This window comes from Trichomonas vaginalis, chromosome V (genome assembly GCF_026262505.1).
Source record: "Trichomonas vaginalis G3 chromosome V, whole genome shotgun sequence".
NCBI lineage: Eukaryota > Parabasalia > Trichomonadida > Trichomonadidae > Trichomonas > Trichomonas vaginalis.
The window spans coordinates 20,988,324-21,013,734 of record NC_067207.1 but is presented as its reverse complement, the minus strand read 5'-3'; the positions used below and the strand labels follow the sequence as shown (position 1 = coordinate 21,013,734).

At 32.7% G+C, this 25,411-nt stretch overlaps 13 protein-coding genes across 13 annotated transcripts, besides 3 other annotated features; 7 read left to right on the top strand and 6 right to left on the bottom strand.

Annotated features, from left to right (window-relative positions):
* Positions 1 to 544: 544 nt before the first annotated feature.
* Positions 545 to 2,143, top strand: TVAGG3_0375470 (SH3-domain family; the record flags this gene model as incomplete). The annotated part of the gene is made up of 1 exon (XM_001309543.1): positions 567 to 1,874. One exon carries the CDS (start codon positions 567 to 569, stop codon positions 1,872 to 1,874), a length of 1,308 nt encoding a protein of 435 aa, XP_001309544.1.
* A 316-nt stretch (positions 2,144 to 2,459) lies between these two features.
* On the top strand, positions 2,460 to 3,012 carry TVAGG3_0375460 (uncharacterized protein; the record flags this gene model as incomplete). Its single annotated transcript, XM_001309544.2, has 1 exon — positions 2,482 to 2,961. One exon carries the CDS (start codon positions 2,482 to 2,484, stop codon positions 2,959 to 2,961), a length of 480 nt encoding a protein of 159 aa, XP_001309545.1.
* Positions 3,013 to 3,546: 534 nt separating this feature from the next.
* On the bottom strand, positions 3,547 to 6,396 carry TVAGG3_0375450 (peptidase S8 family; the record flags this gene model as incomplete). The annotated part of the gene is made up of 1 exon (XM_001309545.1): positions 3,547 to 6,396. One exon carries the CDS (start codon positions 6,394 to 6,396, stop codon positions 3,547 to 3,549), a length of 2,850 nt encoding a protein of 949 aa, XP_001309546.1.
* Positions 6,397 to 6,441: 45 nt separating this feature from the next.
* Positions 6,442 to 7,794, top strand: TVAGG3_0375440 (armadillo (ARM) repeat-containing protein family; the record flags this gene model as incomplete). Its single annotated transcript, XM_001309546.1, has 1 exon — positions 6,442 to 7,794. One exon carries the CDS (start codon positions 6,442 to 6,444, stop codon positions 7,792 to 7,794), a length of 1,353 nt encoding a protein of 450 aa, XP_001309547.1.
* A 359-nt stretch (positions 7,795 to 8,153) lies between these two features.
* Positions 8,154 to 8,968, bottom strand: TVAGG3_0375430 (RING/U-box family; the record flags this gene model as incomplete). The annotated part of the gene is made up of 1 exon (XM_001309547.2): positions 8,652 to 8,882. One exon carries the CDS (start codon positions 8,880 to 8,882, stop codon positions 8,652 to 8,654), a length of 231 nt encoding a protein of 76 aa, XP_001309548.1.
* Positions 8,969 to 9,422: 454 nt separating this feature from the next.
* Positions 9,423 to 10,730, bottom strand: TVAGG3_0375420 (protein ubiquitination; the record flags this gene model as incomplete). The annotated part of the gene is made up of 1 exon (XM_001309548.1): positions 9,438 to 10,730. The coding sequence occupies one exon, from the start codon at positions 10,728 to 10,730 to the stop codon at positions 9,438 to 9,440; it is 1,293 nt and encodes a 430-aa protein (XP_001309549.1).
* Positions 10,731 to 10,866: 136 nt separating this feature from the next.
* Positions 10,867 to 11,688, top strand: TVAGG3_0375410 (structural constituent of ribosome; the record flags this gene model as incomplete). Its single annotated transcript, XM_001309549.2, has 1 exon — positions 10,884 to 11,498. One exon carries the CDS (start codon positions 10,884 to 10,886, stop codon positions 11,496 to 11,498), a length of 615 nt encoding a protein of 204 aa, XP_001309550.1.
* A 1,456-nt stretch (positions 11,689 to 13,144) lies between these two features.
* Positions 13,145 to 18,088: a mobile genetic element.
* Positions 13,146 to 18,474: a mobile genetic element.
* Positions 18,037 to 18,249: a mobile genetic element.
* A 667-nt stretch (positions 18,475 to 19,141) lies between the features above and the next one.
* TVAGG3_0375370 (spectrin binding) lies at positions 19,142 to 19,348 on the top strand (the record flags this gene model as incomplete). The annotated part of the gene is made up of 1 exon (XM_001309552.1): positions 19,142 to 19,348. The coding sequence occupies one exon, from the start codon at positions 19,142 to 19,144 to the stop codon at positions 19,346 to 19,348; it is 207 nt and encodes a 68-aa protein (XP_001309553.1).
* Positions 19,349 to 19,414: 66 nt separating this feature from the next.
* TVAGG3_0375360 (ankyrin repeat protein family) lies at positions 19,415 to 20,767 on the top strand (the record flags this gene model as incomplete). The annotated part of the gene is made up of 1 exon (XM_001309553.1): positions 19,415 to 20,767. The coding sequence occupies one exon, from the start codon at positions 19,415 to 19,417 to the stop codon at positions 20,765 to 20,767; it is 1,353 nt and encodes a 450-aa protein (XP_001309554.1).
* Positions 20,768 to 20,842: 75 nt separating this feature from the next.
* Positions 20,843 to 22,374, bottom strand: TVAGG3_0375350 (positive regulation of nuclear receptor transcription coactivator protein; the record flags this gene model as incomplete). Its single annotated transcript, XM_001309554.1, has 1 exon — positions 21,306 to 22,244. One exon carries the CDS (start codon positions 22,242 to 22,244, stop codon positions 21,306 to 21,308), a length of 939 nt encoding a protein of 312 aa, XP_001309555.1.
* Positions 22,375 to 22,494: 120 nt separating this feature from the next.
* On the bottom strand, positions 22,495 to 23,635 carry TVAGG3_0375340 (mitochondrial ribosomal protein S18 family; the record flags this gene model as incomplete). The annotated part of the gene is made up of 1 exon (XM_001309555.1): positions 22,655 to 23,635. One exon carries the CDS (start codon positions 23,633 to 23,635, stop codon positions 22,655 to 22,657), a length of 981 nt encoding a protein of 326 aa, XP_001309556.1.
* A 195-nt stretch (positions 23,636 to 23,830) lies between these two features.
* Positions 23,831 to 24,598, top strand: TVAGG3_0375330 (exonucleolytic nuclear-transcribed mRNA catabolic process involved in deadenylation-dependent decay; the record flags this gene model as incomplete). The annotated part of the gene is made up of 1 exon (XM_001309556.1): positions 23,831 to 24,598. One exon carries the CDS (start codon positions 23,831 to 23,833, stop codon positions 24,596 to 24,598), a length of 768 nt encoding a protein of 255 aa, XP_001309557.1.
* Positions 24,599 to 24,945: 347 nt separating this feature from the next.
* Positions 24,946 to 25,221, bottom strand: TVAGG3_0375320 (uncharacterized protein; the record flags this gene model as incomplete). Its single annotated transcript, XM_001309557.1, has 1 exon — positions 24,946 to 25,221. One exon carries the CDS (start codon positions 25,219 to 25,221, stop codon positions 24,946 to 24,948), a length of 276 nt encoding a protein of 91 aa, XP_001309558.1.
* Positions 25,222 to 25,411: the final 190 nt, after the last annotated feature.

Genomic DNA, 25,411 nt, shown 5'->3' with positions numbered 1-25,411 from the left:
AACGTGTAAATTGAATAAAATCATATGTTAAAAGAAATGATACAAAATCGTTCAATATTGAATAAAATCATATGTTAAAAGAAATGATACAAAATCGTTCAATATTGAATGAAATCATATGTTTACAAAAAATGATACAAAATCGTTCAATATTGAATGAAATCATATGTTTACAAAAAATGTCACACAACCCGCCCTCATATACTACTAAATAAATTTAGGACTCTTATCTGGTTAAGACACTCTAAAAACATCTTTTTAGCTGAAGGGTATGCTAATTTGCAAAAATTTATAGTATTAAATAAAGAATTCGCAAAATTTCTTATTCTAAAATTGAAAGTATGATAAAATACTAATCAATTATTGTGTTGTAAACAAAGATGAGTATTATCCTCATTTTTTGAGCCATAAAATTCACTTCACATTTGAAAAATATCGAAAAACTTGGAGTTAATCAAATCGGAGCTGGGAAAAATAACATTTATGAATATAGTATTATAAAGGACGTAATTAAATTCCACCTCTTTTTTGACAAAAAAAAGTATCAAACACTTTTGTAACAAAAAATGAGCAAGCACAATCAACAAAAAACAGTGATTGATATTCTCAACGAAAGACTTGTTAAAGCCAAAGAGCTTCTTCGTGTTATGAACGATGAAAATCTCAAAATAGCAACATACTTTTATAAATTCGCTCTTGTTTTATCAGAAGAGTACAAAGACAAAAAGCCATTACAGTTTAAATTAGACCATCTTCCTAAGATCGCTGAAGGAGAAATTCCTTTGATGGGATTCCCCGGTACTCAAGCAGATGCGATCAAAGTCGTTTCGGAGCATCTTGCTGGATTAAACGATCAATTCCGTGAAATGTCTAAAACAATTAAAGACAAATCAACCGAACTACAGCACTATCCGAAACCAAATATCAAATCTAAAGCAGAGCAGACACTTACTGATGCTCAGGAGCCAATCAATGACTTAACCATGCTTAGACAAGTCTTAACAAAGACCGTGGCGACAGCAGATAAGAAATACGTCAAAGCCCAAGAAAAAATCAACGATTGCACTCTTTCACTTGCAAAGAAATCATCAGTTACAGACAAGCAAAAGAAACCAATCCAAGAAAACTGGCCACTTATTCTTGAAGCTCGTGCTCAAACAGAAAGTCAAAGATTACTTCTTGTCAACAAGAGTAATACAGCTCTCGACAAGTTCAAAGAGTTACTTGGACAGTTTGCCAAGTTCAGCCAAATCAGAAACGATATGTTCCGTGAACTTTTCGATATTGTTATGTACGCTTACATGAAAGTTGCCGCCAACATGCAAAATGCCGCTTTCCATATCGAGCAAGCTGCCAAAGTAATTAATCCGATCTTAGATATGACAAATTACGCTAAAAGTCGCAATCTTGTCAGATATGATTTAAGTATCAAGAAATTCGAAGAATTCCAATGCGATACACCAGCCTTTAGATCAGTCGATATTTCCATTACATCATTTATTTCGAATTACGATCCGATTGGCACCGTTGAAGTTATTCATTCATTCCGTGCTGAAAACCCGAATGAAATGAACTGCGTTCGCGGTCGCCGTCTCCTTCTCCTCGAGAGAACCCACGAGGACTGGACTTACGTAATGCATCCTGTCACTCATTTGACTGGATTCGTCCCAACAAAGTGCATCCAGCCAATCGGAATCGCTCTGGGTGTTGTACTTAGAAAGGCCAATGACGAAATCGCTGAAAGCATCATGCTTAACCCTGGAGAATACGTCGCAATCACTTCTTTGTCTCCACTCCAGTTTGAGACAATGAGAGGTGAAAAATGCGCTAAGGCACCTCAAAACCTCATCGGTGTTGTTTTCCAAGATTATTAATTTTATTATATTTTTTTTTTATTTTATTTTATTTACTTTCAGATATTTCTAATTCTAAATATATCCGATTTAATTTTACTCCTTTTTATTTATAACTTATGTTTGTAATGATTTTCTTCAAATTTATTCAATTTTATTTTTAAATTTACTAGTGGGACTGAAAGAGGAGCTTCCTTGAGATCTTGTATGAATAAATGAAAGCGCGGTAGCTCCAAAATCTACTTGATGCCATTATATGTAATGAAACGGTTTTTACGAACAGCAAAAAAAAATTGTGATCGTTATTCTTGATTATTCTATTATTTTTCTATCCTTGTCACGTGATTTGTAAAGAGTCGATTTTTTTCGACTTTGAGAAAATTGAAATATTTCAATTATTTTTGACATAGTTTTTTGGGATGAGAAAATTGCACAATTTAAAACTTTTATGCTTGTCCGGTCAACTAACGATGCCGATCGTGAATTCAATTTTCTGAAAAAAAACGTTTTGGTCAAATTTGCAACATTGATTTACCTTAGTATAACATACAAATAAACCATTAATAAACATGTAAGAGTAATGATGCCATTTTGATATAAAAGTGACTCATTCAAATCATTCTTTCTCATGTCTAAAATGAAAAAGGTATACATCCAAGTTCGAAGCATTGACCTTGGATCATATGCAGCTACTGATAAGGCAGAATTGATCCTCTGTGTTGGCCCAAGACACAATTTTCAACCATTTTCATATGCTTTGAAGGCAGGCGAAAAGCATCACATCAATCATACATGGGAATTCCATTTCAAACATGAAGAAGATTCTTCTTTTGTTGTTGTCCTTTTCAAGCATCACTTCCTTGGCGATAAAGAAATTGGCGAATTAGAATTCCTCATCTCTGGATTCCAGCCAAATACAGTAGTATCTGATAAGTTCGTTCTACAATCTGCTAATGAAGAGGCATTTCCAGCTGAGATTGAAATGTCAATTCATGTTGATGAAGATGGTGCTCCTCCATTCCATGCTCCAGAAGGATTCTTATTCGAAGGAGCAACTAAGAAACATAATCATATTTATGGAGTCCCTGAAAATAAAATTGCTAATTAAAATATGTATGACATATGTCTTATTAAACAGGTTATTATTATCTTATCACCATTTATGTAATTTTTGCAATGGAATACATAACTTTTCTCAATGAAAATATCACAGTTAAATTTTGCAATTAACATGACGTATTTAATCATGTTAATGATGCCCATGAAATCAACCGATCATAATAGTCCGCCCTTGTTAGAGTTACTGTATTGGGATGAATTTTTCCTCTGGCTTTGTTAATTGAAAAACTATAGGAATCAGAATAACAAAGAATATGTGGTTGTAAGATTAAGTGATTATAGCCTATGGTCTCTTTTTCCAATAAATTTCAAGTGATAAATAAGCTCCCAGATATTTTATTGGGCATCATAGATTTTATTAGAACTTATTATTAAGAATCGTGATATTTGATTGTATTTGAAGAAAGATTTCAAAAGATTTATTTGAAGATATGGCTTAAATATAACAAAAAAGCAGAAATAGTTGTTACAGTATTAAAATTTTTAATATATCTATTTTGATTGTTAAAAAAAAAAGAATTTAACAAAATGAAATCTATAAATAACAGAAAAATTGAATAATTATGATACTAGATTACTCTTGAGGCTGAGCTGGTTGTTGGGGTTGTTGCTGTGTCACAGAAAGTTCCGAGAATTTAATTTGATAAGCGATATCTTTTGGATCCAAGGAATAAACAGCAAAAATAATCCTATCACCAGTCTCTAAGAAGTCCCAATGAGGATAATCCAGAATAATCTTTGAGTTTTCTAAGATTACGAAATCATGATGGAATTTGCTTTGTTGTGTATGATGCCATGTTGGTGGTTCGTTGATAGAAAACATCCAGAATACGTTTGCATCAGGAGTATGTGTCAATTCAATGACCAATTTGTTTTGTGGTCCCCATTTCGAAACTGTGAACTCGTACATACTCCATTCGTATTGCTGGAATGGATCTTCTTCGATTCTCTCGTCTTCATCAACTTTTCGGAGTTCGGATTGGCACATATCACCAAATCTATCTTCCGGACAGACGCAAAAGCCATTTTCGCATGTTCCGGAACCTTCGCATGTATTAGGGCATCTTGGTTGTAATGTTGGCTGGGCAATTTGCTTTGGAGCCTGATTATCATCGAAATGATCAAATGGAGCCGTAATAAGTAACGTATAGTTTACACGGTTATAGTAAACGATATCATGGATTAAAACGAATACATGGTAAGTGACTCCTTTCTTGCATTTGATATCAATTCTCTTACAAGTGTTATGGGCATCGAAAGCAGCGAATTCTTCGGCCTTTCTGTTTCCTACTCTTACAGGGGAACCTTCTGAATCCTCTACTCTTAAATCAAGCCTGAATAAAACATCTGATGGAGCCCAAGGGTCGTGAGGTGGATCATTCCAAGCCATTGTAACATTCATTTCACCATCTTCCTGTGGGGTGAAGTCGAATTGCTCGTAGGCCGTTCCTTTGTTTGTTGTCTTTCGGAATAACCTGTATCCGTACAATTGGCCCTTAGTATGGTTGTAATCTTGAGGAAGGATGATAAAACGTTCAAGCCGTGGCCGGCCAAAACCGACTCCGTCTGGGTGTCCTTTGACCGGATCCGAAATTCCGGCCATGATGCAGCGAAGCATGTGATTTGAGGACTTAATAACTTCGTCTTTATTCTTTTCACCTCGTGGGTACCATCCGTGTTTGAGATACTGTCTGATAATCATCATATCTCCTGCAGCAAATGCAGCAGCAACAGAAGTACCTTCGCCAAGCCTAACGCCGTCATTTCCACATGTTTCTCCTTCTCTATTTCCGGCATCTGGACCCCAAACAGGGCCTCCTGGCATCACAACTTCTGGTTTGTACCTCGCAAGAGAAACTGGACCTCTTATAGTTGTATCGTGAAGGTTACTGATACCGAATTTGAGGTGCCTTTCGTCGGCTCCGTAGTAAAAATCAAATTTGATATCTCCATCAGTGTTGAAATCAACTTCTGCTGAAGTTGGAAGCCTTATAACTGGTCTCTTGATTTTTCCTGTAAGCTTTGTCGTACCGAAAACTATGACTGCCGCACATAATTCTTTAGATGAGATATCTGTTTCTTCTTTGGCAATGAAAACCTCTTTTTCGCTTTCACCAATAGGGAATGTTAATCCTTCTGGTAAGTAATCATGCCTCGAAGTTAAGTCCATGACTGTTGTTCCATGTGCTGGATCGCAATAACCCAAATACGTGTTATTATTATAAATAACGTATACAGGGGATGATTCATCGTATTGGTTCATACCGAATTCCTCTGGGTAGAGTGCTCCAACTGTCAAGACATTTTTACAATCTCCAGGAGATGGGATTTTGCTGCCTTGAATGCGGCCATGATCACCAGCGGAGAACAGAAGAAGCATCTGTGGCATGTAATACTGGATCCAATCGATGGCAAAACTGATAATTGAGCCACTTTGGAAATCAAATGCATGATATTGAACGGCGCTGCTCATATATCGAGGGTAAAGGAAAACATCAGTACCATTACCTGGCCAGTGGATAAGATCTGAGCCTTCTCTGAATAAATCATTAACAATAATTCTTGTATAAGGAGCTACGCCATCATAAATTGTTCCTGGGCAAAGATCATCATCGTCATCGTCCGGGCAAACAGCTTGGCCTGCTATAATGCCTGCAATAAACGTGCCATGGCCATGGCGGCCGTCTTTATCATCTGCGTATCTGAAATAAGTAAGAATTTTACGATGGTCCATAGCATTGAATGATTCTGTTGGTACATCTTGATCTGGATCCTTGAACCAGCAGAGTTGAGCGTCTAAGCCTGTATCAGAAATTGAAACAATTTGGCCGTGGCCTCCAAGTCCTTTGTCTGAAAACTTGTTTACTGTACTGTACTTGAAAAGTGTTTTGTTGCCCCAGTCTTGTTTCGGATATTGCGCAAGGTTTCGATTAAAACGAGTATTTAAGTGAGTTGGAGGTAATTGTTCAACCATTCTGACGCATGGTATCTTTGAGACTTTGGTAAGCACGTCACTGACTGATTCATTGCTTTCAAAAATCAAACCTTTATCTCCAATATATCCGTGACGGTAAGGAACCTTGCATCCTGGTGCAATGAGTGCGATATACTGATTTGTTGTATTTAAAATGTGTTTGTATGTTAATTTATCACGTTTCGGTAATTTCTGAATTTTAATTCCGGCGCGAAGAGCATTTCTTGCTTCATCTCGTGTTATATATGCAACGTAAAGGTCTCTTCTGATGATAAATGACTTCTTCTCGAATTCATTTCCGAAAACTTTTATCATTTTCTCTGGACAATCATCATGAGGGTTGCATGTCAGATAGTAAAAGTGTTCTGGCTTCTTACTGAGTTCACCTTTCCCTGTGTCGATTAAATGTCGGCCCGGAAGGATATATCTAATAAAAAGCAGAGAAAACATTAATTCGAAAGGTAGGGTCTGACATAAAATTTCAGGGTTATTTTAATGAATCCATCAAAGTCTACTCAAAATAAACAAGATTACAATACACTGTATATAGAATTCACAAAAAGCGAGCTGTTTTCGTCAGATTACTTTAATTACTGCTGTTCGAATCTCATTTCTTCTTATCAAAACCAACAATTCAGTGACTTTGCAAATTGTATTCAGCAGCTGATAATGTGCACTAATAAGAGTAATATAGAATATAATTTGGCTGTTAATATACTTGAAAAACATCAAATACTTGAATTCTTAGTTGATACGCTTAAAGAGCCATTTAATGAATACTCTAAAAATATATCGATCCTGCTTCTTCAAATTATGAAGTTTCCACCTGAATATAGATATGATTTAATCGATGATGAATTTTTAATTCACATGATTTCGATACTGATCGTTCCGCAGAGTGATGAACAAATAGATTATGTTATTTACATTGTCCAATCAATTCAGAGAGCTCTTTGTTGTCCGAAATTTTCGACTGAATGCATTTCTAACGCTATTGATCTTATTATGAACTATTTTAACATGTGCTCTGGATTTCCTATTGTTATTAACGAAATATTCAATGTTTTTGCTTCGATTTGCGTTATACAAATGAATCATATTAATATTGAATTTTTCGAGCTTGTTATTGACGCATGTATCCAATACTATAATGTTATTGATGCATGTCCTGGTATATTCTATGCTCTTGCAAGTGTTTTATCTCAAGAACCAGGATTAACAGCTTTAATTGTTGAGAAAGGTATAATTGAAACGATTTTTTCGCATGACCGTGAAATTGATGATGCAGAACTATCATTTCTTGAGATTTGCCTTCAATGCGATGAAGAATTTATTGTAAATCACTTAATTCCCCATTTGAACTGGGATTCTATTAGGTCTGCTATATTGGAACCAAAAACCACAAGCAGAACAAGTTGTTTAATTAAGCAAATCGTTAAAAGTTTTCCGGATTCAGCCACATTTTTAGAATCTCATGGAATCTTTTCGGCTTTAGCGGAAATGGCAAGGAACAGTGATTTCATGACATCCAAGAAATGCATCTCTGCTATTCAGGCTGCTTCTAATTATTTTTCAATTGATGTGATAAATTCTTTAGTTCAGAAAGGATTTATTTTGTCATTGGGCTCTGTTATGGAAATGAGTGATAATCCGTTGAAATATTGCCCTCTTTTAACTAGAATTTTGTACTTTTTAAACAATTCTCTAGGACCGGACGCTGTAATTGCCATAAATGAATATGATGATGCCCAAATTGAGGACATACTTATGGGAACGGAGGAAGATATTAGTGAAATTGCAGAAATGGCTGAAAATTTGCGAAAATATAGAGATTCACAGACTTTATAAAGTGTTTGTTTTGTAATAAAGATATTCAGTGTTCAATATTTATGTTTTTAATCAATTACCAATGGTAATTTGTAAAATTATATTGAATTTCGTCATTCTTCTTGAATTTCATAATTATTAGTTGACATTCAACGTGAATAATGTTTTGAAGTCATTTTCATAATTGGAAAACCGCCAAAAAAATTAAAATTGATAAATATGGAAGAATTTTTCTTTATATTTTTTATGAAAATTTTATTTTCAAAATAAATTTGGAATTATTAAACTCAAAACTATTCGAAACTAGATCATAAATTAGCTATTATTTTTAATAAAGATACAATATGATTCATAAAATCTTCAAATAACATAATTCATTTATTTTTCTATCTTTTTCTGTTTGGATTATATGAGTAATACATATTTCATTAACATCTCATGGAAATATATCGGGGTCAAATCAGATTCGCATATGTAACCTTGTATACAAGTTGAATTGCTTTGGGATTCTGAAGTTGTGCTTTCAGCCTATTATATCTATTCATCGATAATAGTCCTAATTGGTAATGGACACAATATGATACAGAGGTTTTTCGCAAGTTTTCTCTTTGACTTCTTTTCATTTTATTGGTTAACTATTAGTTTTTCATATAAATCCTCATTATGCCTTCAAGTAGCTGCGCTGAGATGTATTTGAAACCTCTATTTCAAAGGAATTTAAACTATTTTTTCATCGTATATGTTATATGATCTACATATATTATCAATTTTGAGGAATCTTTTTATATCAAAAATAAAAAAGATAAGGAGCTAATAATACTGCTTGTTTTTATTCGTAAAATTATGATGAAAAATACTTGCCTGCAAGTATATGATTTTTAAGTAAACTCAAATTCCTTGTTGCACCATGGGCAAACATCACAGAACTTCAGCCACTCATCTATGCAGTGTTCGTGAAATGCATCACCACATCGACCTCGAACTGTTGCACATCCACTGTGGTTGTTTCCTTTGCATTTGGAGCATGGTCCGTCCAAAGGTTCCTCGCATATGCCACACAATTTTTCACGTTTATTGATATAAGAAGCATTGGAGTTGGTACTGCTCATGCTAAAATGAACTGAATGATGACGGAAATTTTCTCGGTCTTATTTGGAAAAGATATTTTCGTTCAATTTTAGAATTATGGATAAAGATTGAATATAAAAATTTTGAAAAAACCGAAAACCACTTTTATCATTAGACCTATTTTTAAATAAAAGTTTATTTATAAATAATACCACCTATTTATGGATAATATCCATTTGGAAGAATGGTTAAAGCGAGATTGGAATTTGATATTGAGATAAAAACTTAAAATTTTTAAAGATATTATACACCAATTAATTTTTTACATTGACTGATCGTGAAAACGAAAAGTTCTTGTTTTTTTTCCAATTTTCAAATTCCTTTGTTTTGTGTTGCCGTTCATTAGGTATTCATACATAAGGGGTTCTATTTTTAATTTCCGAATAAATAAATTGAGATGTTGGAAATTCCAATCTCGACGGATATTTCCAATTGCGATGGTTTTTCCAATTGGACTTTATTTATAAACAGGGGGTATTATTTATAAATGAACTTTTATTTATAAATAGTTCTATAATTTTCTTTTTAAATTTTTTTTACTTATTTGGATTTTGTTCTTTTGGTTCTTCATAGAAACCAAATAATTCAAGCTGTGTTGAGTAAAGGCCACCTCTTCTTTGGACGTTTCTTAATCTAAATCTGATATATCTGAAGAACGGGCTCTTTTCGCAGTCCCAGTGATGAGTTTTCTCATTTCCACCCATTTCTTCGTTGTTATCTTTGATATCTATTGGTGTCCAGTTCTCATTATCTTCAGATCCTTCCCAAGTATATGAAACAGGGAATTCCCAGTAGCTACTCTCACTTCCACTACCCCAACTATAACCATTCATTGAAACTTTTCCATTAATAAAGTCAAATTGGAGGAAATTATTATCTTTTTCTGTCAAATACCATCTTGGATGAGTGTCTCGCTCAAATAACTCTCTAATCTTAATTGTACATTCCGAAACTTGCACTTTAGCTGAAACAGCACCACAATCAATTGGATTTACACCTTTATTAAGTTTTCTAATATAATTAAAGATACCATCGAACATTTTGTCTTCAACATATAAACATTTAGCAATCTTCTTGTTGTATCTAGTCTTTTGCTGTACGACTTTACACTCCAATAAAAGTCTTGACTGGAATGAGTTCCACAACAAAGTCTTTGACTCATCAAATTGAACTATTTTACCAAATTGCTCCATATCTTCATCAGGAAGTTGAGTGTAGTTAATTGAGGATAATAAAACTTGTCCTTCTTCATTATTTTCTATAATTCTCTTAACAAATTTGAATAGTTTTCTTTCTGATTCTATAACAAGGTTCGGAGAATTTAATATTCTCATTAAAATATCGATATCCAAATCTTCAAGAAGTTTTGATTTAATATTATAAAAAGATGAAGCGATAATATTGATCTCATTTGTAACATCAAGTCCATAAGGTAGTTTTTCTTCTAATACTGAAAGAGCGTTTCGATAATTGATATTTTCATTTGGAATATCTAATAATTTAAGGAGTAATTCATTATTGCCCAATGCATGTGCAGCTTTTTTAAGAAATTCAAGGTGTTCTGTTTGTAATTTGATTGGTTTTCCGTTCATGAGATCTAATAAAATTGAAAAATAGCCATTTGGATCTGGAATATCAAGCTGAAATGTATCCAATAAAGGATCAATTAAATGAATTTCTGCAATTTTTGGAGATATAAAATCGACAAAAAATTTGTTGCATTTATAAGATTTATCACCAACAACAAGGGTAAAATTATCAGTCTTATGGCCAATTCCGACATTCTGGAGGCCCAGTGAAGAAAGTCTAAATGATTTGTTATCACTCATAAAAAAATTTGATATAAATTTACCTTTAAAAAAGCGCAATTTATAAACAAGTACTATAGTATATTCTAAAAATATTAAAAGATTGCAATAATAAATTAACCTTATTTGAAAATAAAAAGTGCATTGGCAAGCGGTTGTGGTCTTTCCTTTTTCATGGGTGCTTTCACATACCTCCGTGAACTCTACACCAAGAAGCAGAGTGAAGTTATGCGCTTCATCCTCCGCCTTCGCTGCTGGGAATACCGCCAACTTCCAGAGCTTGTCCGCCTTACACATCCATCCCGCCCAGATAAGGCTCGCCGCATGGGTTACAAGGCCAAGCAGGGTATGGTTGTCTACCGTATCCGCGTACGCAAGGGCTCCCGCAGGCGTGTTGCTTCTAAGAACCGCCAGTATGGTAAGCCACGTACACACCATATCTACAAATTAACACCATCCCTTAACCTTCAGGCTATCGCTGAACAGAAGGCTGGTAAGCAACTCCCATCCCTCCGCCTCCTTAACTCTTACTGGGTTAACCAGGATGGCGCTTTCAAGTACTTCGAGTGCATCTTCGTCGATCCAGTCCACCCAGCTATCCAGCACGATGCTAAGCTCAACTGGATCTGCGACTCCGTCCACACACGCCGTGAAGCTCGTGGCCTCACAGCTGCCGGCCGCAAGCACCGTGGTCTCAGTGGTGTCGGCCATGGCTTCCGCCATCTCCGCCCATCCCGCTATGCTGACTGGAAGGTTCGCAACGTCTTCAAACTCCGCCGCTGGCGTTAAAAGGTCAAATAGCTGAGAAAGCATATAATAAAAGAGCTTACTACAGAACTTATTCCTTTTTTAACTACAAAACTATTCAGTAGTATAAAAACTCCATTTTGAAAATATAATTTTTATACCAAAATAGATAAAATCAAGAATATTTATGAATTACAAATAAAGAATCATCTCACATATCAGAGGAGCTTCAAGGCATCATGATTGGCATATAGAATTTAAAGGATGTTGCAAGATTTACGAGAAGAAGTCATTCTTTTCAAGAATTAGTATGTCCTTATTATTTTTATCTTGTTTATTTATCTAGGTTTTTATATTTTGAGTTTGTTTTATGTACAATTTTCTTTTTTGATACGTTAAAAGTAGTTCAAGACCAGTTAAACTCCTAACATTAATATGTGCTATATTCTATTTACTGTTTTCCTAATTTGAGGCCCAGAAATCCAAAAATTCTGTAAAGTTACGATTTCTCATTTCGATGAGTCAAGGCATTATTCAAAATTATGAATACATTGCTTCTCATATCAGTGATTATATTAAACAAGGTAATTTCTTTGATATATTCGAAACGGAAGACATCAAAAAGATCATGAAAATTTCATATTTAACAGTAAACGACTTCAATGCTCTTATTAAACAGTCATATCATACTACAAAAGCAAATAAATTATATACCTGCACTCGAAATTCTAATATTCATATCGAAAACCTAGAAGATGTTATTTCAACACTGAAATCAATCAAAAAATACATGAAACTCGAAATTATTAATGGTATTATTGACTTTTTAGATCACAAAGCAAAAGAAATGTTTGACTCTACAGAGAAAATTCCACCACTTCAAGCAGATTCGAATTCAAATCAAAATCAAACTCCAAAAAGTAACAAAGAAACAAAAGATAATCAGATTAATGATGAAAACAATAATGAGAATGAAATTCTATCAAAAATTCCAGAACTTAAGGAATCAGATGATTTCGAAAGTATCTACAATTTTCTTGATGAACTTTCATCTCAAGGCAATCAAACAATGATTTCAAAATCATGTGAAGAAGAACTTTGGAAAAAGATAGCTCCTAAAAAAGATAAATATGATAATGAAAAGAATGTCCTTCATGTTGCATGTGAAAAAGGAATTCTCAGACTTGTTAAATCTCTTATTGAACATGGCTGTGATAAAGAAACAAAGAGTAAATATGGACTAACTCCACTCATTTTTGCATCAGCAAATGGCCATCTTCAAGTTGTTAAATATCTTATCTCTGTTGGAGATGATAAAGAAACAGAGGATTATTTTGGATATACTCCACTCATTAAAGCATCAGAAAATGGTCATCTTGAAGTTGTTAAATATCTTATCTCTATTGGAGATGATAAAGATGCAAATAATTTAAATGGAGATACTCCACTCATTTGTGCATCAGAAAATGGTCAACTTGAAGTTGTTAAATATCTTATCTCTATTGGAGCTGATAAAGATGCAACGAATCATATTGGATCTACTCCACTCATTGTAGCATCATGGCATGGTCATCTTGAAGTTGTTAAATATCTTATCTCTAATGGAGCTAAGAAAGAAGCAAAAGATAAACATGAAGATACTCCACTCATTTATGCATCATGGCATGGTCATCTTGAAGTTGTTAAATAGGCAAAATCGCAACCGAATTTTTAAATCTAGATTTTGATGATAAATTGTGATTTTTAGCTTAAATCGCGATTTTTAAAAAATCGCGAACAGAATTTTTTCGCGATTTATTAATAAATCGCGATTTGAACGATAAATTTCGATTTTTTTAAAAAATCGCGATTCGGGAAAAAATTGCGACTTTTTGAAAAATCGCGAACTTTCAAAAAAATCACGTCCTTAATTTTGGTCTTTTTCGGAGTGATAAGTCGTCCTTTAAGTAATATTTTTTTCTCGAATTGCTAATTGAAAAATTAAATTCGAGAAAAGAGATTACAATAGTATTGTATGGACTATAATCCTACTACTATAACACTTTTTTTGTGAAAATCACACTTTTTTAAAAAAAGATATCAAATTGAAAAAAATTATTCTTATATTTACTTATACTGTAGGGCACATTCATTGGTTATGAAAATCACATAGTATGAATACTCAATCCCAAATATCTTAAAAAAATATTCTAAAATATTAGACTCGATTTTAGCAATTGTATTCTAATCATAATATAATGCCCGAGTATATTATATAAATAGAACAAATATTAGTAAATTCAATTTTTTTTTTTCAGATCGCAAATTATCTAATACAAATATTCATAAAAATCACATACAGTATATTTGCATTCAATGTCAAATATAATAGCTATCTAATACTTTCGAAAAATTGAGCTTTTGAATATTTTATAAAATTTCTGGTCCAAAAATTGTGCTTTCACAATATTTGATGATATCTATAATAATTAGACTACAAATAAAATTGTATAATAAAAAATCAAAATTTGCTTTTGATATCTCAAATCTCGATATGAGATATTCAATGTCAAATCAAAGTATTCATAATTAACAGATTTTGTATCGTGAATGCTTTCGTTTTGCTTAATACACAATTATGCATGACAAGTGTGTGGCTACACAATTCTTTCCGTCCGAAGCGGAGAATTGTGAAGTTTACGCCGCATTTCACGGATAATATAATGGAAAAACGATTTTCATGGAATACTATTTTTATTAATAGCTTAATAAATGAGCGAGTCTGATAGATATATGTTACGCAAGATATATCCATAGAGAAGTGTTTAAGTATAAAACAATGCGTTATACGTTATATGTAGGATATAGATGGTTTTTCTCCATTGAGAATTTTGTCATGTGAAAAATCTCTTTTTTAGCTATGATAAAAATACTTTTTATATACTATTATATCTCAGTTGATATTGATTCAACATTCTTATTTCACATGATAATATAATAGTATATGTAGCGAGGTATTATATTCTCTTGTGATTTCGATCTATTAATGCTCACACAAAAAATTCGCTACATCAAAATTTCCTCGGAAAATTTCACTTTTGCTGCTTTGATTCAACTTTGATGTCCAATGAATACTCAATAAAACTCGAAACTCTGATCATGGAGATCTATCATCACATATATAATTATATTGCTTAAATATGTGTATAAATTGTATTTTGGATTTTTCGGATTAAAAAAGGTTAAAAGTGTCATATTGATATAATTCACATTTTTGATTTCGTTACTTAGAAATGAGAATTGGTCAATAATTTATTATCCATTTGTAATTATAAAGTGTTTTAATGTATTGTGAGTTCATTTAATTAGGTTTAACTATAATATAAAAATAAATAATCACAATAATAAGTATTTAATTAAAAATGAGTATATTCAGAGATAATGCAGGTTCTTTTAGTTATTATTTAGGAGGTTTTATTTAGTTAACAACAAATTAAAATAAATATATTAAGGAATGCGTATCAACAATTTTAACATTAATGGAGGTAGATCAACAATATTAATAATGGGAGTGGGTCAATAATTCAAATACTGGAAATGGCTTAACAATGTTTATTATGGATATGGTTCAACAATGTTTATTATGGAGCTGGATCAACAATGCAATTAATGGAGGTAAATTAACAACGTCAATAATAGTAGTGGATAAGCAACTCAAATACTGGAAATGAATCAACAATGTTAGTGATGGAAGTGGATCAACAATGTAATTATTGGAAGTGTATCAATGTTAGTAATGATTGTCAAAATTCGTTTGAAATGTATTAACAAATAAGATGTCAAACCGCAAACCGTTGTCACATTTCAAACAAATTTTGACAATCATTACTAATATTGCTTTTATTACAATTATTTCAATAATATCCAATAATATCTTTCAGGTGAACAAAAATAAAATATCCAATCAACTCATATCATGTCAAACCGCAAACCGCCGTCACTTTTCAATCATTTTTGACATTAGCAAATATTAAAAAATATTTTTATTATTTAATATTTTTTATGTTGAATAAAAATTATATTAATATAAAAGATATTTTTTTACTCAAATATAAGTTGGCGCTATCACTCTCTGAAGCTGAATCTGTGTAATTATATGCATCTGTTGTTTCATCCATGCTGTCTAAGTCAAGGAAATCCCATTTTTCTGCGCCTTTACGAAGTGGCCTCCTGTACAAGAGTTTGTTTGTCAAGCCAGCGCACATGCCAAATGTTTTGTGATAAAAAGTGAGATCATTATCAACATGTAAGGGCCACTTTCCTCCAATTACTCTCCAATATTGTTTGAGTCTGGAGAAGTAATTTTCCACAATTATTCTGCTGCTTGACAATTTTTTATTGAATGTCTTCTGCTCAGCAGTTAATTCGCTATTTTTTCTGCGCTTGTATGGAATTAATGCCCATGGAATAATTTGATGAATTCCTTGATAGCCAGAGTCTGCCAAAAGGACTGGTATTTGATCGATTTCTGCTTTCATCTTATCTGCTTCTGCTTTTAATTTGCTTATCAATGTGTTGGATTTCCTAAACAAATGAAAATCATGTCTCTTTCCTCTGATTGGTTTGGAATAATGTAAAAGAAATCCTTTTGGGCTTACAAAGCACTGAGTTTTGATGCAGCATATTTTATGTTTGCCTGAATAATATTTTTCTTGATTGGCACTTCTGGGTATCTCTTGAACTGTGGCATCAAGTGCTCCCAACATATAAGGATATTCTTTTGATTTTTCGCGATCATCCCATTTAATAAATGATCGCCATTTCACATATTCTCGGCCGATTTTAGAACCAATTGCATCGATCACATCAATGATAATTTGCCTTGTGTGTGTCTTTTTGATACCGAATTTATCGGCCAATTCTTCGAATCCAGGAGCGTGTTTAAGCCATGTTAATGTAATTAATAAACGTGCTTCCATTGAAACCCTAGTATTCTTATAATGATGTAATTCAATTGAAGGGATGAAAAGTCTTATAAGATCTCGAAAATCTTTGCACGTAAGATTTGTTAATTTAATTAATGTATTATTATCGTCATTGTGTAAAATTTCTTCTATTCTTATTTTAAGTGGTTCTTTTTGTTTTTTTGGAGGATCTGGAATTATTGGAGCGTCAGCAAAAGTGGCGATGTAATCGATTTCCCTTTGAGCAAAAAATGCTATTGGATCATCTGTATCTTGAAGTGGTTCAGGATTTGGTACGGGCGTGGTATTTTGATGTGGTGGATCAATTTGTACGGGCGTGGTATTTTGATGTGGTGAAATACTCTGTGCAGGCGCAGTATTCTGATGTGATGAATGACTTTGTACAGGCGTAGTACTTGGAGCTTGGGTCCTCTGTGATGCTGATTGAGCAGCTCTTTGGCTTGAGGACGAATGACCTTTTTTCTTATTCATAAATGAAGTCAAATGCTCTTTCTTGAAAATTTGAATTATTTTACAATTTTTCTAAAGATATATAAAATTTCAATAGGCATACAATATTTCAATAGACATATATGATTTCAATAGACCTATAAGAATTCAATTAACATATATTATTTCAGTAAGGTGGAGATTTGTTCAACTCATGTTCAATATTATAAAATATATATCATTGTGAATATAACACCTATAAAATATAAAATTATCAGATGATTTTAAATTAAATTGTAAGCAAATAGTTCGATATTCTAGAATGAAATGGCTGCCGATGACTTCTTGATAATGATTTCGCCTGTGATAAATCGATAAAACGCCATCGAAGCCATCGATATGCACTAGTTCTGGATGTAAAGTGGAAAATTATAGTATAACTTATATTGCTGATGACTCGTAAATGGACAAAATATATTTTATTCGAATGGATGTTAGTTTTTATGATATTTCTATTATACTATATATGTCAAATCATTGTATAATATATATATAAGATAAATAGCCCGAATTTTTTTTTATAAAAAAGTGTTTTTTCAAATTTAATAATAAATATTTTATTCTGCTTATAAATCATATTGTCTTGTAATATTTGATAAAATTATCACTGAATTCTTAATTAGTTTTTTTAAAAATATCAATTTTGATTTATTGGACTTGAAAATATTTTATTTATATTATAAATCATATTATCATTTAGTGTTTATCAAAATTATGGTTCTTCGTTTTGTAGCTATATTTTGAATGACAATAGAAAAAAAAATACTAGAAACTAAATATGTATTTAATTTTATAAGTAAAAATTCACATAATGATAATATATTTGTGAAGTTTATTTGAAGAAACGATTTTTATTAATTCAATTTTCATTATAGCATTATTTAGGTGAAGTGCTCTCAAATTGTGAGCCAGACAAATGTTTAATGGCTGCAATAAAGGAACATAGCTCAGGTGCGTTTGCATTGAATATTTATCGTTTTGATTTCACAAAACATCGTTGCGTTTAATCAAAAATTTGATTAACTTAATAAATTTAAAGATTAAGCGATCTCATTTTAACACAATCGGTAAATTCAATACGTCTATGAAACAAAGCCATAATTTCTCGTAGTATAAAATATTTGATAAAATTTTATCGCTTACAGAGGTGGAATTAAAGGGTGAGAGATATATAGATAGACTATATATCTCTCACCCTTTAATTCCCTATACAAAGTTCGAAAACTTGGGTGCAATCAGATCTGATTGCACCCAAGTTTTCGAACTTCATGTAAAGAATTGCTTGCTATGATGTACTGATCATGAATCAGTACATCATAGCAAGCAATTCTTCATCTTAAATATATTTTTCTTAATCAATACATAACTTGTTCGCAATTTGGTTTTAGACGCTATATTTTAATCTAATTTCGATTTTTTATAAAATCGCGTACTTCTAATAAAACGCGATTTCAAAAACAATCGCGATTTTTTTCTGTTCGCAATTTTTCAGAAGTTCGCGATTTTATAAAAAATCGAAATTTTTCTTTGCGATCGAGATTTAAAAATTCGGTTGCGATTTTGCCTAATATCTTATCTCTGTTGGAGCTAAGAAAGATGTAAAAAATGATCATGGAGAAACTTCACTCATTTATGCATCAAGTGAAGGTCATCTTGAAGTTGTTAAATATCTTATCTCTATTGGAGATGATAAAGATGCAAATAATTTAAATGGAGATACTCCACTCATTTGGGCATCAGGAAATGGTCATCTTGAAGTTGTTAAATATCTTATCTCTAATGGAGCTGATGAAGAAGCAAAGGATAAAAAGGGATATACTCCACTCATTTGGTCATCAAAAAATGGTCATCTTGAAGTTGTTCAATATCTTATCTCTGTTGGAGCTAAAAAAGAAAGAAAGAATAATAGTGGATACACTGCACTGGAATGTGCACAAGGTCCAGTAAAATGGTATCTAGAATCTATTGACAATAATTAATCTAATCGGAGATATTCTTCAAGAATTAGTTATATGACCTTATTATTTTTATCTTGCTTATTTATCTAAGTTTTTATTTTTTTAGTTTGTTTTTGGGACAATTGTCTTATGGTAATGATAAAAGTAGTTTGAGACCAGTTAAACCCTTACTATTAATATGTGATATATGCTATTTACTATATTCCTAATTTGAAGCTCCGAAATTCAACAAATCCGAGTCGGACTTTTCTGTAAAGTTACGATTTCTCATTTCATGAGTCAAGGCATTATTCAGAATTATGAATACATCGCTTCTCACATCAGTGATTACATTAAAGAAGGTAATTTCTTTGATGTATTTGAAAGTGAAGACATCAAAAAGATCATGAAGATTTCAAATTTAACAGCAAACGACTTCATTACTCTTCTCAAGCAGTCCAGTCATACTATCAAAGGATATAAATTATATGCATGTGTTTGAAATTCTAATATTTATATCGAAAACCTAGAAGATGTTATTTCAACACTTAAATCAATCAAAAAACACATGAAACTCGGAATACTTAATGGCATTATTGACTTTTTAGTTCACGAAGCAAAAGAAATGTTTGACTCTACAGAGAAAATCCAAAATCTTCAAAAAGAGCTAAACGAAATTCAAAAACAAAAATTAAAAAGTGACAACGAAATAAAATTACTTCAATCTCAACTCAAACAAATTGATGAAAATAACGCTCAGAAAATCAATCAGATTAAACAACAAAACAGTAAAGAGAATGAAATTTTATCAAAAATTTCAGAACTTAAAAAATCAGGTGATTTCGTAAGTATATACAAATTCCTTGATGAACTTTCATCTCAAGGAAATCAAAATATGATTTCTAAAGCATGCGAAGAAGGACTTTGGACAAAGAAATTCAAAAAATCTGAATTTGATGATGAAATGAATGTCCTTCTTGTCGCAAGTGAAATAGGGAATTTAAAACTTGTTAAATCTCTGATAGAATGCGGTTGTGATAAAGAAACAAAAAGTGGATGGGATAATACTCCACTCATTTACGCATCAATAAAAGGTCATCTTGAAGTTGTTAAATATCTTATCTCTGTTGGAGCTAATAAAGAAGCAAAGAATAATGATGGAATTACTCCACTCATTTATGCATCATCTAATGGTAATCTTGAAGTTGTTAAATATCTTATCTCTATTGGAGCTAATAAAGATGCAAAGAACAATCTTGGATATTCTCCACTCATTTGGGCATCAATATTTGGCCATCTTGAAATTGTTCAATATCTTATCTCTGTTGGAGCTAAGAAAGAAATAAAGAATAATGATGGATCCACTCCACTCATTTACGCATCAACCAGAGGCCATCTTGATGTTGTTAAATATCTTATCTCTGTTGGAGCTAATAAAGAAGCAAAGGATAAAAATGGATCCACTCCACTCATTATAGCCTCAAAAGAAGGTCGTCTTGAAATTGTTCAATATCTTATCTCTAATGGAGCTGATAAAAAAGCAAAGGATAATAATGAAAATACTCCACTCATTATAGCCTCATCACGTGGTCATCTTGAAATTGTTCAATATCTTATCTCTAATGGAGCTGATAAAAAAGCAAAAAATAATAATGGAGATACTCCACTCATTATAGCCTCATCACGTGGTCATCTTGAAATTGTTCAATATCTTATCTCTAATGGAGCTGATAAAAAAGCAAAAAATAATAATGGAGATACTCCACTCATTAGAGCATCACTATGGGGTCATCTTGAAGTTGTTCAATATCTTATCTCTATTGGAGCTGATAAAAAAGCAAAGAATAAAAATGGATATACTCCACTCTCTGTCGCAACAGGCAATGTAAAACGCTATCTAGAGTCCGTAGGTGCTAAGTAATCAAATATAATTTCAATTCCAAGACAATACATCATTAGTTTGTATTCTATAATTTTTAGTTTTTGACAATAATATCCATTGTCTTGTAAAAATTAATACTTTGCTAAAATCTACTTTGCTTTTTGGTAGCTACAATAGCTAATTCTTGAATGTTTTTCCCCTCTCATTGAGTTTTCACCCTAAAACTCATTTTATTTTATTGGAACCTGAATTTCGCAGTCAACTTTGTAACCTGTGTCACTTGTTTCAAAATTGAAACGGGATAATCAATGGAAGATTTCAACAATTTTGCAAATTACTGTTTATTAAACTATTTTAAAGGAAATATCGTTTTAAAAGTATAAAGTTTTCTAGATATAGGATTGACTAGTAAAGGCGAAACTTTCAGGGGTAATATAGTGGGAGACAAAGAGCAACTTGCTTTCAAACTTTCAACCTTATATTCAAAAAGTGTAACGTGGAATATACTTTTTAAATTATAATGTAAAAAAAAAAATTAATATACTCTATTGTTTTAAAGCCGCATGATAATTTTTTTTCAATCTTTCTTATTGATTGAGAAAACTAATGGTTGTACACCAGCCTTGGCCGATGTAGTCATGTTCTGCAAAGTAGTAACTAAATTCTTGAACTGTTCATCAGTATTTGGAGAGAATTTTGCGTCCTTAAGTTCAGCAGGGAGAAGGGACGCGATGAGATTCCTTACTTCTTTGATTTCAAAGAGGATTTGGTAAGATCCGATCACATGTTTCGCCAAACGGCTTGAAAAATCGCGTGTCAAGTCGCAAACAACGCGATTCAAGACCTTTAGAACTGTTTCGATGTGTTCTCTTGTAGAACAGATGTAATTTTTGCCTCCAGCATCAGATAAAATCTTCTGGATGATAAATGCAGCGACAGTTCGTGAGATTTCCTGACTGAACTGGAGAATCCTCAAGCAAAGTGGAACAAAATCTGCTTTAAGCAAATATTCAATTATATCCGGTTGTTCTGCCTTAACAAGGCTTCCAATGATACCGAGAGATGTTAATTTGAAGTATTCGGCTTCTCTGGACTGAGATGTTTGATGAAGGAATGGGAAGAGATAAATTGGAATATTTGCTCTAACGAAAGGAGTTCTTGTTTCATCATGCCCTGCAACGCATTGGAACAGGGTCAAAACATTGCATACCCTGTTTGAAAGAGGAATGTTTAAATTGTTAGTAGCAAGATAAGGATAAATTGAAATTATTTCTGATAATAAAGCAGTGATAGTTGCTGGTGAATACCATAGATATGGCGCTAAACCAGGTATTTGTTCGCGTTGCACACTTAAAATATGAAGCGCTTCCGCTCTTTCTTTTGGAGATAACGTTAATCTTCTGACGAGTTGAAGCATCTTTTCATTATTACGATGCTGAATTGCGACATTCGTGTTTGTCATCATACTGCCTTGAGCGGCGTATGGAGATGCATTCCCGTACGGCGAGAAATTCATTTTATATGACATAGATTTTAGTGTCAAAACCGTTTTCCCGATATATCAATTGACGCATTATCCGAATGAAGAGATAGATCATTTCTCCAACAGTGAAAAATATTTGTGTCGCATTGCTGATGATATATGTGAGAAAAAAGAACCTTATGTTTCGAAATTGCGAAATGATCAAATTTGACTCATATTTACAAAATGAGTAATGGAGAAGATAATATTAATCAGGGTGTCACAAAAATCGATAGTGACCTATAAAATATTTGGAAAATTGCTGAATTAACTGAATAAATTTTAAATTAGATTTGGCATTCAAGCTCTTTCAAAACACCAGAAATAGTATTCATGAAATTGAGAAACAAGAGCAAATTTTATATAATCAGATACTAAATAAATAATAATAAAAAAAAAGAAAATTAATTGTACACTATTCTTGAAGACTTGACTTCTTCTTTCTTTTCAAGTCCTTCAACCGCAAATAAGTAATCTGTATTTGGCTTACCATTGCCAAAATAGACTGTACCCCATTTATTACCTTTGCAGATAAAAACTAAGCCAGGCCATACACGTGAATTAACTTTAACCACGTTAGAGTGTGTAGTTGTAGAGACAATCCATCCATTAGGTGGAAGCTCTCCTGTTAAAGGAGGCATCGCGTCAACAATTGCATTGGGACGCTGTGTATCTGACATAACATCCTTATTAAATCTGAAGAAATTTTCTAATTTTGCATCGTGTGGAATACCTTTGAAGAGTGGGTTCGGTTTAAGTTCGAATGTAGACTTCCAAAGAAGAGAATCTTGTGGGAATATGAATCCATGCTTGTCAATTATGTGCACAAGAACAGCTAGACGCTGATCTTCGTGAATTTGAAACTCAACGTATTCTGGAGCTTCTTCTTCCTCCTCTGGTTCTGGTTCTTCTTCGTTTTCTGGTTCCTCTTCTTTTTGTTCTTCTTCCTCCTCAGCCTTTTCTTCCTCTTCTTCGCCTTCTTTGACTGGTTTTGGTGGAAGTAGTGGATTTAATTCTTTGAAAGGTTCTGTATTTCTTGGATGACGAACGGTAATCTTAGAAAGAGGTTGGCCTTTAATAGGTTCGCGAATGTTTGCAACATGAGAAATGAGTGTTTGAGTGACAGTTGGAAGTCCAAACCAAGAAACACCATCTAATGAAGCGTATGGCGTACGAGTTCCAAGAAGACCTCCTGTATAACATACAACAATTAAATAATTTCTTTCTGTTCCTTTAATTTTACCCCAGAAATGAACTAAATCATGATAAGATCTTTCGCAAAGTAATGATACTGATGAACGCATTGCAACAATCTCGGACTTGGTTGGCGCAATTCCAAATCCTTCGAACTCTGTAGAAAGATCGTTCAGCCAGAGGAAATCCATCTACAAAAAAATACGTTATAAAATTCGAATATGAAAATCTAAAAATTCGAGTAAATAAGCTTAATTGCATGTACATCATGTAACTTAATTAAATATCTATAAATTTTATTGAAATATCCATTCTTTAGTGTTTTTCGATTTATTCAGGTGTCATGATAGTCTCTCAATTTTTAGTTAGGGGGCATACCAAATTTAATGGAAAAGAATATCCGTGATGTTTGGGCTCACAATCTCGAAGATGAGATGAAAAAGATCTCCGAACTAATCGAAGACTATCCATACATTGCTATGGATACAGAATTCCCTGGCCAAATTGCAAAACCATTTGGATCTTTCAGTTCACAAGAAGATTACGTATATCAGCTCACAAGACTTAACGTAGATTATCTCAAAATCATTCAGATCGGTATAACTCTTGGAGACGGTCAAGGTGGATATCCTCAACCATGTTCCACATGGCAATTTAACTTCAAATTCAACTTAGATGAAGATATGTACACTTCTGAATCCATTGAGCTTCTTCAGCAGTCCGGAATTGACTTCAAGAGATTCAATAACGAGGGTATCTCGCCATTTGATTTCACTCAGTTGCTCTACACGTCAGGCCTCGTCATGAATGACAGAATTACCTACTTAACATATCACTCAGTCTCTGACTTCGCCTACTTGCTCAAGATGCTCACCTGCAAGCCACTCCCACCAGACGTCAAGGATTTCAACGCCCAGCTCAACATATTATTCCCACATTACTACGATATCAAACTTATCGCAAGCAACATGGATCTCATGGGCGGTGGTCTTCAGGCTCTCGCTAACGAGCTCAACGTTCCTCGTGTTGGTCCAGCTCACCAGGCTGGCTCAGATGCCTTGGTCACCTTGGATACGTTCGTTGCTTTGATGAACAAGTATTTCGGTGGCAAACTCGAAAACGAAAAATTCGAGAATAAGATCTATAGCATCTGAAATGATTTATAATTTGTGCAGTTTTTTTCTTTTTAAAGATTCTAAATAATATTTATTTATTAAATCCATTTTTATTACTACTATATTACTAATATGCATATAGATGCCAAAATTATTCATTTGGTTCTATTAAAAATTGAAATAAGTTGTAATCAATTGCTCATCGGAAACATATAGATTATAGTATCAGTATATTCAGCAATTATCCGGAACATGTAAGAGAGAGATATGATTTGATATTCATATATAGTATAAATATCTTATATTTTTGTTGATCCGAAAATTTGTAAAAAGAATGTATTTAAAGTGAACAGAAATTGATTTACAAACAATAGCCGAGAGTGAAATTACCAAACAATATCGTCAATGTCATCATTATTAATAATTTGATCCTGATCCATCATAAATGGAATATCTTCTTCAATAGGATTATCGTCTTGTTTAAAGTTAAATCTAACTGCAGGCCTTTCCTGTGGCTTTACTGCCAAATACATTTTTTCTGGTGGCGTATAAGTGTTATTTCGATTTGTAATGTTTTGTAAGGGCTTACGAGTCGTCACACCCTCTTTAGCTGCTGGTTGCGTTTGAGTTTTCCATTGAATATTCGAACTAATGCTCCACATTGTTATTGAAAATTTAGTGTACGTTAAGCTCGGCGGTTTTTCTCAAAAATTAATTATGACAAAATCAACTAATAAATTATGCAGAGGCTTATTATTTCGAAAGATTTCCTATTACGTTGCTAATGTTATAGTGAAAAACAAAATGATTTAGATAAATAACCTAATTCTAATCAAGAATATCTTATCTAAG